The sequence below is a fragment of the Arvicola amphibius genome, chromosome 5 (assembly GCF_903992535.2).
Source record: "Arvicola amphibius chromosome 5, mArvAmp1.2, whole genome shotgun sequence".
Taxonomy (NCBI): domain Eukaryota; kingdom Metazoa; phylum Chordata; class Mammalia; order Rodentia; family Cricetidae; genus Arvicola; species Arvicola amphibius.
This window is the reverse complement of record NC_052051.1, coordinates 136,199,800-136,211,903: the sequence shown is the minus strand read 5'-3', so window position 1 is coordinate 136,211,903 and position 12,104 is coordinate 136,199,800. Positions and strand designations below refer to the sequence as shown.

The window sequence follows — 12,104 nt, the reverse complement described above, 5'->3', positions numbered from 1 at the left end:
GTAATTGACATGCTGCAGTCCCGGCACTCAGGAGACAAAGACAGGACAATCCCTGCAAGCTCCAGGCCAGCCTTGTCTGCATGAATAAAAAGACTAGGGCTGCACGGTGAGACCCACACCTTGAATCCCAGCACTCAGGAGGCAGAAGCAGGCAGATCACTGTGAATTTGAGGTCAACATGGCCTACATAGTGAGTTCCAAGACAACCAGAGCTACATAATGAGACCTTGTCTTGGGAAAAACACAAAAAAAAATACAAATCAATGTATAAGCAAAGTAGAAAATTGAAGTCACTATATAAGATTAAAGAAATCACAAAATATCAACATCAACAAAAAGTATAAAACCTAGACCTGTTTGTTTTGTTTGTTTTTAAATCAAATCTTTCACAAGGGCTCAGATTATAAGAACTATGATCATGGGGCTGCTGTGGCTGAGGATCACTGGCCTCTCCATCCCCTTTCCAGGGGCTCTGAACCATCACTGAAGTCACAGGGCTCCTGGAGGGGCTCGAAGCCACATGGTGTAGTCCAGTGACGTCCTGGGCACACAGGAGAAAAGCTGCCCTGCTCCTCAGTCCGCTGTAACAAAACATCCTAAGCTAGATGACCTTTCAAAAACAACAACTTGTTTCTTCTAGCTTTGGAAGCCAGAGTCCAAGTCAGCAGGCGTGGCATCTGGGCCATCCTCCCTTTTGCATAGATGGCTATCTTGCTCTCTTCTGAGGCCACTGATGTCACGTGTACAGATTCTGTGCTCATGACCTCATCACCTAGAGTAAGACAGACACGTGTCCAGCTTGTCTCTAATGTCACCAACAGTGGGACCTAACCTTTCTGTGCCTGGCTTCCTCGACAGTAAAATGAATGATGAGCAGAGCCAAGTAAGTTACACAATGGATAATAAAGTAGAGGAAGGTTAAGTGGGAATTCGGCAGGTGGCTGAGCAGAGCACGCACTGCGTGAACAGCATGGTCCTGTCCACTGTGGTGCTGGACCTTCGCACACTCCTGGGGCTTTCTCTCTTCCCACCCTTCCCCAGCAGTACAACGAGCGGGGCCTGACACTGGCCTGGGTCTGATCTGAGTTATATGTAGGCGTCTTCCTCTGTCACAAATACCTGAGACTTGACTCATTCAGAGCACACTTTCCACAAAGCAAAACGGGTTAGACATCACAAATTTTGCTCTAGGATATGATACTACTATCATTATTTCCTAACATTTACTAAGCACTAATCATTTGCTGGGTACTATATTAAGTACTTTTTCTTGATTATCTCCTTTAAACCTCACTGCCTCCTGGAAGCTAAATGTTATCAGTGTCTTTATTTGTGCTTTTTATTTGGACACTGAGGTTTTGGGGAAAGGCACAAAAGCGCGCCAATCATTTTGGTGTGACATCACACACCCAGCCAAGAAAGAATGCAAACCCAGGTCTTCCTGGTTCCAAGCCCCTGTGCTGTGCTGCTCCCCTGTTCTTTCTTATTCCTCAGGGGAGTCACACTAGATATGCTTAAATGAGTGGACCTAACCGTCCATATGGTACAGATGAAGTCGAGGTGAGAGGCAAGCTAACGCCACATGTGTGCCTCCCTAGAGGTCAGACCCGCGGACCTCTTGCTGTCCTGTATCTCTGTAGGTGCCAATCAATACAAGTATGGCAAGAACCGGGCTGAGGAGGATGCCCGCAGGTACCTGGTAGAAAAAGAGAGGCTGGAAAAGGAGAAGGAGATGATTCGGACAGAACTGATGGCTTTGCGACAGGAGAAGAAGGAACTGAAAGAAGCCATCCGGAACAACCCAGGTACCTGCCAAGGTGTGGCCCTGAGTACACAGGGGTGGCTCAGCCTGAGACTTCTCCTGGCATTATAAGGGGAGGCCTCTTAACACAGATCTCCTAGTTTTCCACTCAGGAGAGGTGGGCTTCACCCCTTCTCCTCATTATCATTCATCCTGACTCAAGACAGTGCTGGGAGTTTAGTGAGTGCTTCCAGATAGAGAATGAGAAGCCCCCCAGTACTGTGGACCTCCCTGTAGTAATTGACAGCCTGACTACAGCGGCAAGGAGAGCAGAAGCATGCCTCAGCATCTTGGTAGTCAGACTGTTTGGGTGCTGCATTTATTCACTCAGATGTAAGACAGTGGCCCAGGGCTAGGTTTGATGAACACTGATCTTTTCCAGGACCCTCTTCTGAAATCCAGCGACCTCACCAGGCCCTGCCTGTTCTGGGCTTCTCTGACCCCATTTTCTGATGCGGCGGGGATGGGATTGGAAATAACCAAAATAGCCTTTTTAGAATAAATCAGTTTTAATAAAAGGAGAAAGTGGGATACACTTACAAAGCCGAGGTTCCAGCGAAGCAAAGAACCAAGCGGAAGAAGCAAGGGGGGGGGGGGCTATCCCAAACCCGGTTCTTTTAAAGGTATCTTTAGCCCCTGGAGCGGCCACGCCCCTCAGACAAGGGATTGGTCAGCCGCCCCAACAATTTTCCACGTGTTTCTTTGCATCGTTTACCCAGTGGTAGTTCACCACACTTCTGCCTGGCTGTCTCCCACAGGTTCCGGGGAATAGGGAGTCCTATCTTACAGAACACACATGGCTCTTTTAGAGCGTTGAACCTATGGGCCCTTGCCTAAGAACAAAACACTTCATCAGAATGGTACAGACAAATTCAGTGGCCCAACCCTAGAGCCCATCCGTAGATCACTACAGGCCTAAGATAAGGACTTCTGGTAAACCAGAAAATAAACATTTGGAACCTTGAGTGGTAGAACATACCTCTGGTTCCAGCAGGCAAATGGATCTCCATGAGTTGGAGGCCAGCTTGATCTACATACCAAGTTCTAGGACAGCCAAGGTTATATAGTGAGACCCTGTATCAAAAAAAAAAAAAAATTGACCAGGCAAGAGAATAAACACACAGGAGGATGGCAAGGGGAAGCAGTTTGATTTCAGTATAAGGGAAATGTATGGGACTAGGGATATAACTCAGTGTTGGAGCACGTACACTTGCTAGCATGTGTAAGTCCCTGGACTCAATCCCCCATAAACAAACAAAGGACAGGAACTTTCCAGCGGTAAGAGCCATGATTTGGAACAGACTGACTATCCCAGCCAATGTTTTTATCTCTATCGATTTGCAGTATGCAAAATTTAGTATATTCATTACTTTTGCTTATATTTGTCATACACATATACATATAGGATTACACAAGCAAAGACCCTTGCCTGTTTTCTTCGCTGATCCATCCCAAGGGTCTAGGACAATGCTTGATATGTAGTAAGACTTCAATAAACCACTACTAAAGCAATGAATGAATGCATCTAGCATGACTATAAAGCTTTCTAGTGGAAGTTAAAGGATGGAGAAGATTCTGGACTGAGCTAGAGCTGTGGCTCATTGGTAGAATGCCTACCTGGCATTCACCAAGTCCTAGATTCAATTTCCGGTACCATATAAACCAGGCGTGGCAGCACACACCATAATCCCAGGACTTCGGAGGCAGGCATTTTCCATTGTACAGTCTGAGGCAAGTCTGGGCCACATGAGACCCCGTTTTTTTTTTTGAGTGTTTTAAGATTTTTTTTGAAAATTTTTATTTGTTGTGTATACAGTGTTCTACCTGCGTACAGGCCTGCAGGCCAGAAGAGGACACCACTGTAGATGGTTGTGAGCCACCATGTGGTTGCTGGAAATTGAACTCAGGACCTCTGGAAGAGCAGCCAGTGCTCTTAACCCCTGAGCCATCTCTCCAGCCCCCTTAAGATTTTTTAAACATTTTTTTTTAATAGAGGGCTGTAGGTGTAGCTCTGTGGCAGAGCCCTTCCGAGTGGGCAAGCACTTAGGTTCAATCCCTACTTCTCCACATACAAATGGAGCTTCTTAGCATGACTGAAGCATTAATGAAGATTTATCAGTTGAAACTATGTAAGCGCAAGGTCCTCCCGGAAAACCTGGTCTGTGGAAAGCTCTGAACTATGACTCCAGTTCACAACATCACACACGAAAACACAAACTGAGAGATCAGACTGTAGTGAGGTGTAGAGAAACAAGTGACCTCATTCTCTTCCCCTTTGTGGCGACAGAGAGGCTGCACAGTACAAACCTTCACCCAGAACTCCGAACACCCCAGCAAAGGGGAGCCTCTTCCCAGTGACCACCACCAAAATCTCAGCCTTCACTCCATTCGAGCCAACCCTAAAGTCTAAACCCATCACTGTGAGCGGAAGATGAGAGGCGATCATGGGCCAGGCCCCTGAGTTACATGGGACCCACCTACTCAAATTGTAGGGAATGAGTGGGCAACTATGGTTTTGCAGTGAACTATTAGGGTACTGTTTCCTAAAGATGGAGGCTAGGCCGCTAAAGACCACACCACAGAGTGTGGCTGGTAACCCACCTCAGAATCCATTTTTTACCTACACCCGTACTGCTAGAAATGTCCTCCAGGAGAGACAGCAGCGCCTGAGGCCTCACAGACTTTCTCATCAGTTTCTCTGGGCTCAGGAGCGAAGGTGAAGGCCATGGAGGAGGCTGTGGCCGCTCTAGAAGCTCAGTGTCGTGCCAAGGAGGAGCAGAGGATCGACCTGGAGCTGAAGCTGGTGGCTGTGAAGGAGAGCTTGCAACAGTCCCTGGCAGGGGGCCCCGCCCTGGGCCTGTCTGTGAGCAACAAGAACAAGAGCCAGGTGAGTCTAATGCCTCCCCCAGGGGGCGGCCACTTCCGAGCCCCTCTCTGCCACTCCACTGTTCGTTTTCATTCCCAGTTAGGACAGACAGAAGCGTTTCCAGAAAATTCCACATGTCCCAAGAAGGGCAGGACTACCCTATTAGGAAGCATTGTTATAAATTGCCAGTGGTCATATACATTCTTCATCTGCTTAATACTGGACCACTAGAGGAAAATATATGCATATGGGTGTGCTTGTTTGTATAATGTCTGTCTTCTGCCCCAAGTATTCTGTGTTTTCATTAAGGCTTGAGGGATGAGCGCATGTCTGGCATAGATGAGGCATTAGGTTAGATCCCCAGCACCAAACACACCCCACGGGAGTTAGACTGTGTGTATCATAGCCCTGCCTCTTACGGAGTCTGGATGATAGGGCTAAATCAAGTGTTTGCTGGGTGATTCGATGCCCTCCCTGCGCTCAGACAACGAAACTGGCTCGTCTGATAAGTATGAGCTGTGCCCCCAGCTACTCCCTATGAGCAGACCACACCCCATGATCTGAAGCCACCCACACTTCCTCTCTTTGGGGGCATCCTTAGCTTCATTTTTACGGATGGAGAAGCCGATTCACAGAGGGCTGGGGAAGCAGCTGGAACCCATTCTTCTTAGCAGCTACTGCTTCTCAGCAGCGCCCTCGGTGCCTTTTCCACGCCACCTTTGATCCTTTTAATTACCCTCTGGAGGTAGAAAAACATAAGTCTTTTCTAAATGCCTTGCAGGGTTAGCTGTTAAGATTTCACACTGCCTGAGTTAGGGTCACTACTGCTGTGAGGAAACATCATGACCAAAAAGCAGGTTGGGGAGGAAAGGGTTTATTTGGCTCACACTTCTACACTTCTACAGCACTATTCATCATAGAAGGAAGTCAGGACAGGGACTCAAACAGGGCAGGAACCTGGAGGCAGGAGCTGATGCAGAGGCCATGGAGGTGGGGGTGCTGATTACTGGCTTGCTTAGCTTGCTTTCTTCTAGAACACAGGATCATGAGCCGCAGGGATGGCACCACCCACAATGGGATGGGTCTCCCCCACCCCCCATCAATTACTAACCAAGAAAATGACCTACATGTTTGGCTGCAGCCCGATCTTACGGAGGCAGGAGGCATCTTCTCAATTGAGGCTTCCTCCTCTCAGAACCTTGTGTCAAGTTTACATAAAAGTAGACAGCACACACACACTTAAAGAAATGAATAAAGCCGGGCAGTGGTGGCACACACCTTTAATCCCAGCACTCAGGAGGCAGAGGCAGGCGGATCTCTGTGAGTTCGAGACCAGCCTGGTCTACAAGAGCTAGCTCCAGGACAGGCTCTAAAGCTGCAGAGAAACCCTGTCTCGAAAAACCAAAAAAAAAAAAAAGAAAGAAATGAATATTGAGCAGTTATAGGGAAGATTTAACAGGTGAAGATAGAGTAGACATTAAGACAACACCAGGGAGAAGTTAGGCGCATATACATGAAGCTCTGCGTTTAATCCCTAGCAGCGGCACCCAAAAGAAACAGGGTAGCTATGGGATTTGAATCCCAGCTCTCATACTAAGCAACCGTGTCACCCTCCACAGAAACTTGACCTTCCTGATTTCATCTGTAAAAATGGGGCAGTTAATAAAAAGTACCTACTTCACAGGCTCCTGGAAAAGCCCACCCATACAATGCCTGCCTGGTGCATAGGGAGATCTCTGTGACTTTGCCTGCCACTGTCTTTACTCCCAGCCCCCAGCATCTTCCGCCCCCTGCCCTGTTCCATGCTGGCATGCTTGCCTGGTGCTTTCTCATTTAAAGTTCACTTTTCTTTCTAAGCGCAGGTTGGGTGCAGGTAGACGGCACTGTATCTCACCTACTCACTGGTTTGGTTTGGTTTGCCATGAACAGGAAACTACAAATAAACCCCAAAGCAATGCCGCAGAGCAGTCTCTCCCTGTCAACTGTGTTTCTGAGCTGAGGAAGAGAAGTCCATCCATTGTCACCTCCAACCAAGGAAGAGTGCTACAGAAGGCCAAGGTAAACCCAGAAAGAGCTCAGCTAATGGCAACTCACAGGTCTGGATCTTTTTATACAGGATGCATCATAAAATCCAGGATGCCACCTAGAGAGAAAGGTGGGGAACTGAGGGTGCAGCCATGCAGTAAAGCCAGAAGACTCCTTGCCCTGCATTAACATGGTTCTGACAAGCTGCCATCTAGCATTTCTAGGTAGTGAGGAGACAAGATCATGGGTAATACCTGGCCCACGGCTAAGCAAGAAAGCAACACAAGGACAGAGAGGCTCGGGGTTCACTATATGACACTGGTCCTTAACCTCTTTGTGTAATTCTTGGGGACAGCTGTTAAGAACACTTGGGGCTTTAGAAAAGTATGTATTGAAACACCACAACACATTTCTCAAGCATATGAGTAACACGTAGAGCAAAGAACAGAAAACGCCTTATATTGGGCCACATTGGGCTTTGCCACCAAATGAGCTTGTGCCAAAACACCTAGAAAATATGCCTGTTTCAGGGTTTTCTGGATTTCAGAATACACAGAATACGGTCTACATAGTGAGACCTTGTCACCACTGCCACACAACAGAAGGCTATTCTGACTACTCTGCTGGGAATGGAGAAAGGGACTAAAGGTCACAGACACTGAGGAGCAGAGCCCCGTGGTCTCTGGCCTCGCCAGTGGAGCCATTCATACTGAATACAGTAAGTGTTCCAACCTACGATCCCACTAGAACCTCAACAACTGACTTTTCCCCATCTTTCTGTGCTTTAGGAATGGGAGATGAAGAAGACCTAGGAAGGGTGAGAAGTCCATCCTGAAGGAGTATCAGCTTGTCCATCTAATGAGGAAATGCTTTCTTCACAAAGACATCAGAAAAAGACCCGAAGCACCCAGATCAGCTTGGTCGTCTGCATGATTTTAGGGACTGTGGGAAGGGAGAAGTGGAAAGCATCCTTCTGGCTTTACAGAGGGTGGACGTGGGAGTGGCGGGAGATAGACTCGTTCATTCGCGGTTGTAAAGGCTTTGTTAGGTCTCTCTGCCTTCTGAAGCAATGAAAACACATGTGAATAAGCCATCCCATCCTTTCTCAGCATCCGTCCCTGTCCTTAAGGCAAAGGAAGACAGCACTGAAGCACTGGTAATGTCATGATGAAGAAGACGCCCCATCACCTGAAAACACTTAAGCAGACTGCATTCCTATTGGGCCTTACAGACGACCTCTGAGCAGGGGTAATGGACTGTAAAGTCGATATATCCCTGCGTGCACAACAGTGAACAAAAGCTATTAAGAACCTAAAAATTCCACAGTCACTCGGTGGTGGTGCCACACACCTTTATTCTCAGCACTTGGTAAGCAGAGGCAGGCAGATCTCTGTAAGTTCGAGGTCAGCCTGGTCTACTGAGTGAGTCCCAGGACAGCTAGGGCTGTTACACAGGGAAACCCTGTCTCGAAAAACCAGAAGAAAAAATATTTCAGTCATTCTTCATCTGTTTTATAGCCAGGCAAAGTATAGCCACTAAAACCTTCCATGTTTGAACATTTTAAAATCATGAGTATTCAGAGAGTAAAGAAAGTTGAACAGCTGGCCCATTGTAAACTCACAGTGGGAGAAGTATGGAGTTCAAATGCCCACATACTGTTGCATTCTTTGGAGGATGGAGTCATTCGCTGTCAGTCAAGTCCTTACCTATTTAATGTGACACTAAGGCCCCTGGGGCTATGGTTGGAAGACTAAGTCTTCAGCCTAATGAAGTCTTTATCTTGTACCAGGAGGCCCACAAGTCTGCTCTGTATCTGCTGTGACGTGAAACTATTGAGGAAAGCCAACGGGATGATGGCTCACTTCTGCTCACCACGAGGGTGCTAAGCCTTTCCCCAACACTTGATATTTGTATAGGACCTCAAGTCCTAGCAACGTCTTTTCTATGCCATTCATGACTGTCTCAACACTGGGCGTTTAGGTCGATTTTTAACATATTCATCTCCAATAAAGATGAAAATGCTCAACTCTCAGAGGTCGGAAGATAGCTGGCACTTGGGGGTTAGAGGGAAGATGTGTGTCTCAGAATAACCAGTTGGCTAGTCTTGGTGTGTTACCCACCTAAGGTTTACATACTTCAGCCTCATTGAAACCTTATCAGCCTTTGCAGTAGCTTGAGACCAGAGCAGGAAAATCAATCACCTCACTGGTAGGATAGGCACATTGTGGTCATGGTCCTGGATCCAGATAGGGCAGACAGCTACCAACTGAAGGATAACCTCAAGAAAGTCATTCAACCCCCCCCCCCCAACCTCCGGCCCGGCTCTCATGAGAACAGGCTGTGATTGTACTCTCTTCCCAAGAATCCTGGTGGGTAGCTAATGAGATAGTTCATGAGAAGCATCTTCTATATTGTTTAAGGTTGGAAATACCTCAAGTCAGAGTAGATTTTAGTATCAGCTAATTGAGAAAGGTCTGACTCAAAAACCTTCGTTCTTTCTGTTAAAGAAAAAAATGATTTATCAGACAGTAACAGCTACCAACAGGCATCCAATCCAAAGGGAGGGTTTTCATTCCAAACTGCACTTCTGTGTCTTCAGTGACTAACAGCCCACATTTGCCAGTGCTCATGTTAAGATGGATATTCTACAATGGTGCCCACCACTGTGTCTTAAGAATCTGTCACACTCTTTCTTAGGCAGCTATTTTAAGGTTAAATGCTTTTTTCAAGATGCAGAGATCAAAGAAGGAAGGGCCCTGCGTCGTTAATCATTAACACACATGAGGACACGTCACCTGTCAGGCACCAACAGCCTGTGTCACCTGAGGCCCATGCCCAGGACACACCTAGTGCTCACCTTCACATTCAACTGCTGCCTTCTTGAAAATGTTTCTCCTTAGTAGTTTTTCAACAAGAGGTTCTGCATTTTATTCTTAACTTTTAAATAATGTAGCCAGAATCCAGCAAGATAACTCAGGGGGTAAAAGGGAGCCAAGCCTGGGACCTGAGTTTGACCTCAAAACCCCTATGATGAAAGGATGGAACCAACTCCGAGAAGCTGCCCTCTGACCTCCACACAAACACTGGCACTCATAAACACACACATACACACACACACTAAATGTAAAAATATTTTTAAGATAGTGTAGCCAGCTCTGATATTTATTGCCTTTTTAAGCATTATGCCTGTACTTTACACTAAGATTCTGTGAGATCAGTCAAAATAATTTTCTTTGCAGTTTCATGTGATTCTAGAACCTTTATTTCTTAACTCCAAATCTTTTGCCTCTTCTGTGGCTCTCCATTCAGAAGCACAGTTGCACCTAATAAATATATGAGTAAAAGCCAAATTCAAGGTAGCCTGGTTTACATAGCAAGTTTTAGGTCAATCAGGACTTAAAAACACTGTCTTAAAAATGCACATATGCACACAAACGTATGTACATGAGTCAATGGATACATACGTGTCTCCATGTGTACCTGTGGTCTTAGTTGTGTAGCTAAAAGAACTGTGAGCAAACCGCTAAAGCAGACACCAGCTCTTGTACTTGGTTGTTAAAATGCCTTCTCAGACCACAGTTCTGAGAGGAACTTAATGTCCCAGCCTTTCCAACACTGAAGTGTTAGATTCTTCATGTCCCTCATCCTCACTGGAGAGAACCTTACACTGTTCAGAGTCTCAAGTTTCTTATCTGAAGGGTTCATAACCTCTCCACCTAAACTGCATTCTCATAGAGCACCACATGTCGTTGGCTGTCACATCTGAGATCAAAGATACAGAAGACTGTCCTCATGGAACCCATGAACTGGCAAAAACAAAGTCTGATCTAAGTTGCTAGAGCAGAAGTAGGCTATATTTTGGTGAGGATTCAGAGTGTTGAAGGAATATGTCCCATTCCTTTTTAAAATTTTTTATCATTTGACCTTAAGGTCTACTCAGTAATTAAGCTTGAAACCGCAATCACAAGTTCATCTTCACACTCAGACATCCCTTCATCCAGGGTCACATTAATCCCAGAACTCAGGTGGATCTCCGAGTTTGAGGTCAGCCTGGTCTACAGAGCTAGTTTCAGGACAGCCAGGGCTACACAGAGAAACCCTGTCTGGGGATGGTGAGGGTTTCTCATGTATCTCTGACTGGCCTATTTGATGTGTAGGTCTGGCAGCCCTTAAACTGACAGAGATTTGCCTGCTGCTGCCTTGCAAGTACTGGGATTAAAGTTGTGCACCACTACACCCAGCAAAGCCCTGAAATGTATCTACATCTTGGGCTGGCGAAATGGCTCAGCAGGTAAAGGGGGGTTACCACCAAGCCTGATGACCTGAATTCAATTCCCAGGACCCACAAATTGGAAGACAAAGACTACTGCAAATGGTCCTCGGACTACATGTATTCATGTGTGTACCCATATACATACCTACACATATAGAAAAAATAAAATTTACCCACATCTTCACTGACATGATCCAACTTCATTAATTCATTTAACAAGTATTTATTGATCAAGAATAAAACCAGTGATCACACCACAAAACTCAAACTCTACATTGCAGGAAAAAAAAAGCAAGACAAAATACTAAGAAAATAGGAAGTAAGCACAGACTTATACCAGCTAGTTAGGTTTCTCTGTAACTACACTGACTACAGCGATGGGGGAGGGGGGGTGAGATGGCCGGCCCTGCAAACCCACCTCTGAAGACGGTGAAGAACGAGCTCAGGGCTTCATATAAGACCCTCTGTCAACAACCATAGTAAAAACATTCCGTCCTCTCTTGCCGGGGCTGTTCCAACAGTTCCTCTTCTCTACCTCTTTTTACACCTTTCAATTTTCTCTGAACAGCAAAGGGACTTTTTTTTTTTCTCCAATACTAAGGGTCTGGCATGTGCTAGGCAAGCTGTATCCCCAGCTCTCTTGTACTGAGACCGCCTCACTAAGGTACCCCAGCTGGACTCGATCTTGTGATCTTCTTGCCTTAGCCCGGAGTGGCTGGGATTACAGGCCTAAGTTATACCTGTTGGCGAGCTACTGCAACCAAAATCAGGCAACAAAATATAGCTCTGCCCTGAAAGCGCTTAGATTTTACTAAGCGGAAACAACACACAGTTAAGTCAGAAAACAATCGCCGAAAGGAAAATCATGAGAGTGACTGGGGAAGGTGCAACAAGGCTGCAGTATTTAATCGCTCACTAGACCGGTTCAAGCCAGTTCTCCAGTCTGAAGTTACCACACGCTTTCACGGGATTTCATCTTTTGCTTTCAATACTCTCTCTCTTCACTGGCTTTCTTTACGGCTATAGTCTAGTCTTTTTCTGTTTTGTGTGGGCGTGTATTTATTTCGGGGCGTACACGACTGGGCCCGAAGTGAAGTCAGAGAAGAAGCTGAAGAATTCTTTTTTTTTCTTCTAGTGGG

General features: G+C 46.3%; 1 protein-coding gene across 5 annotated transcripts in view; it reads left to right on the top strand.

Annotated features, from left to right (window-relative positions):
• The window catches only part of Afap1l1 (actin filament associated protein 1 like 1), a 56,790-nt gene extending 48,066 nt beyond the window's left edge, over positions 1 to 8,724 (top strand). For 2 of the 5 annotated variants that reach the window (XM_038331836.1, XM_038331832.1), the window contains exons 16-19: positions 1,641 to 1,817; positions 4,495 to 4,688; positions 6,597 to 6,725; positions 7,481 to 8,724. In XM_038331836.1, coding sequence (XP_038187764.1) covers positions 1,641 to 1,817; positions 4,495 to 4,688; positions 6,597 to 6,725; positions 7,481 to 7,504 — 524 coding nt within the window. In that variant the 3' untranslated portion in view covers positions 7,505 to 8,724. The remainder of the gene's footprint in view (positions 1 to 1,640; positions 1,818 to 4,494; positions 4,689 to 6,596; positions 6,726 to 7,480) is intronic. The other 3 variants (XM_038331835.1, XM_038331833.1, XM_038331834.1) reach the window with 3 other exon arrangements.
• The last annotated feature ends 3,380 nt before the right edge of the window (positions 8,725 to 12,104 follow it).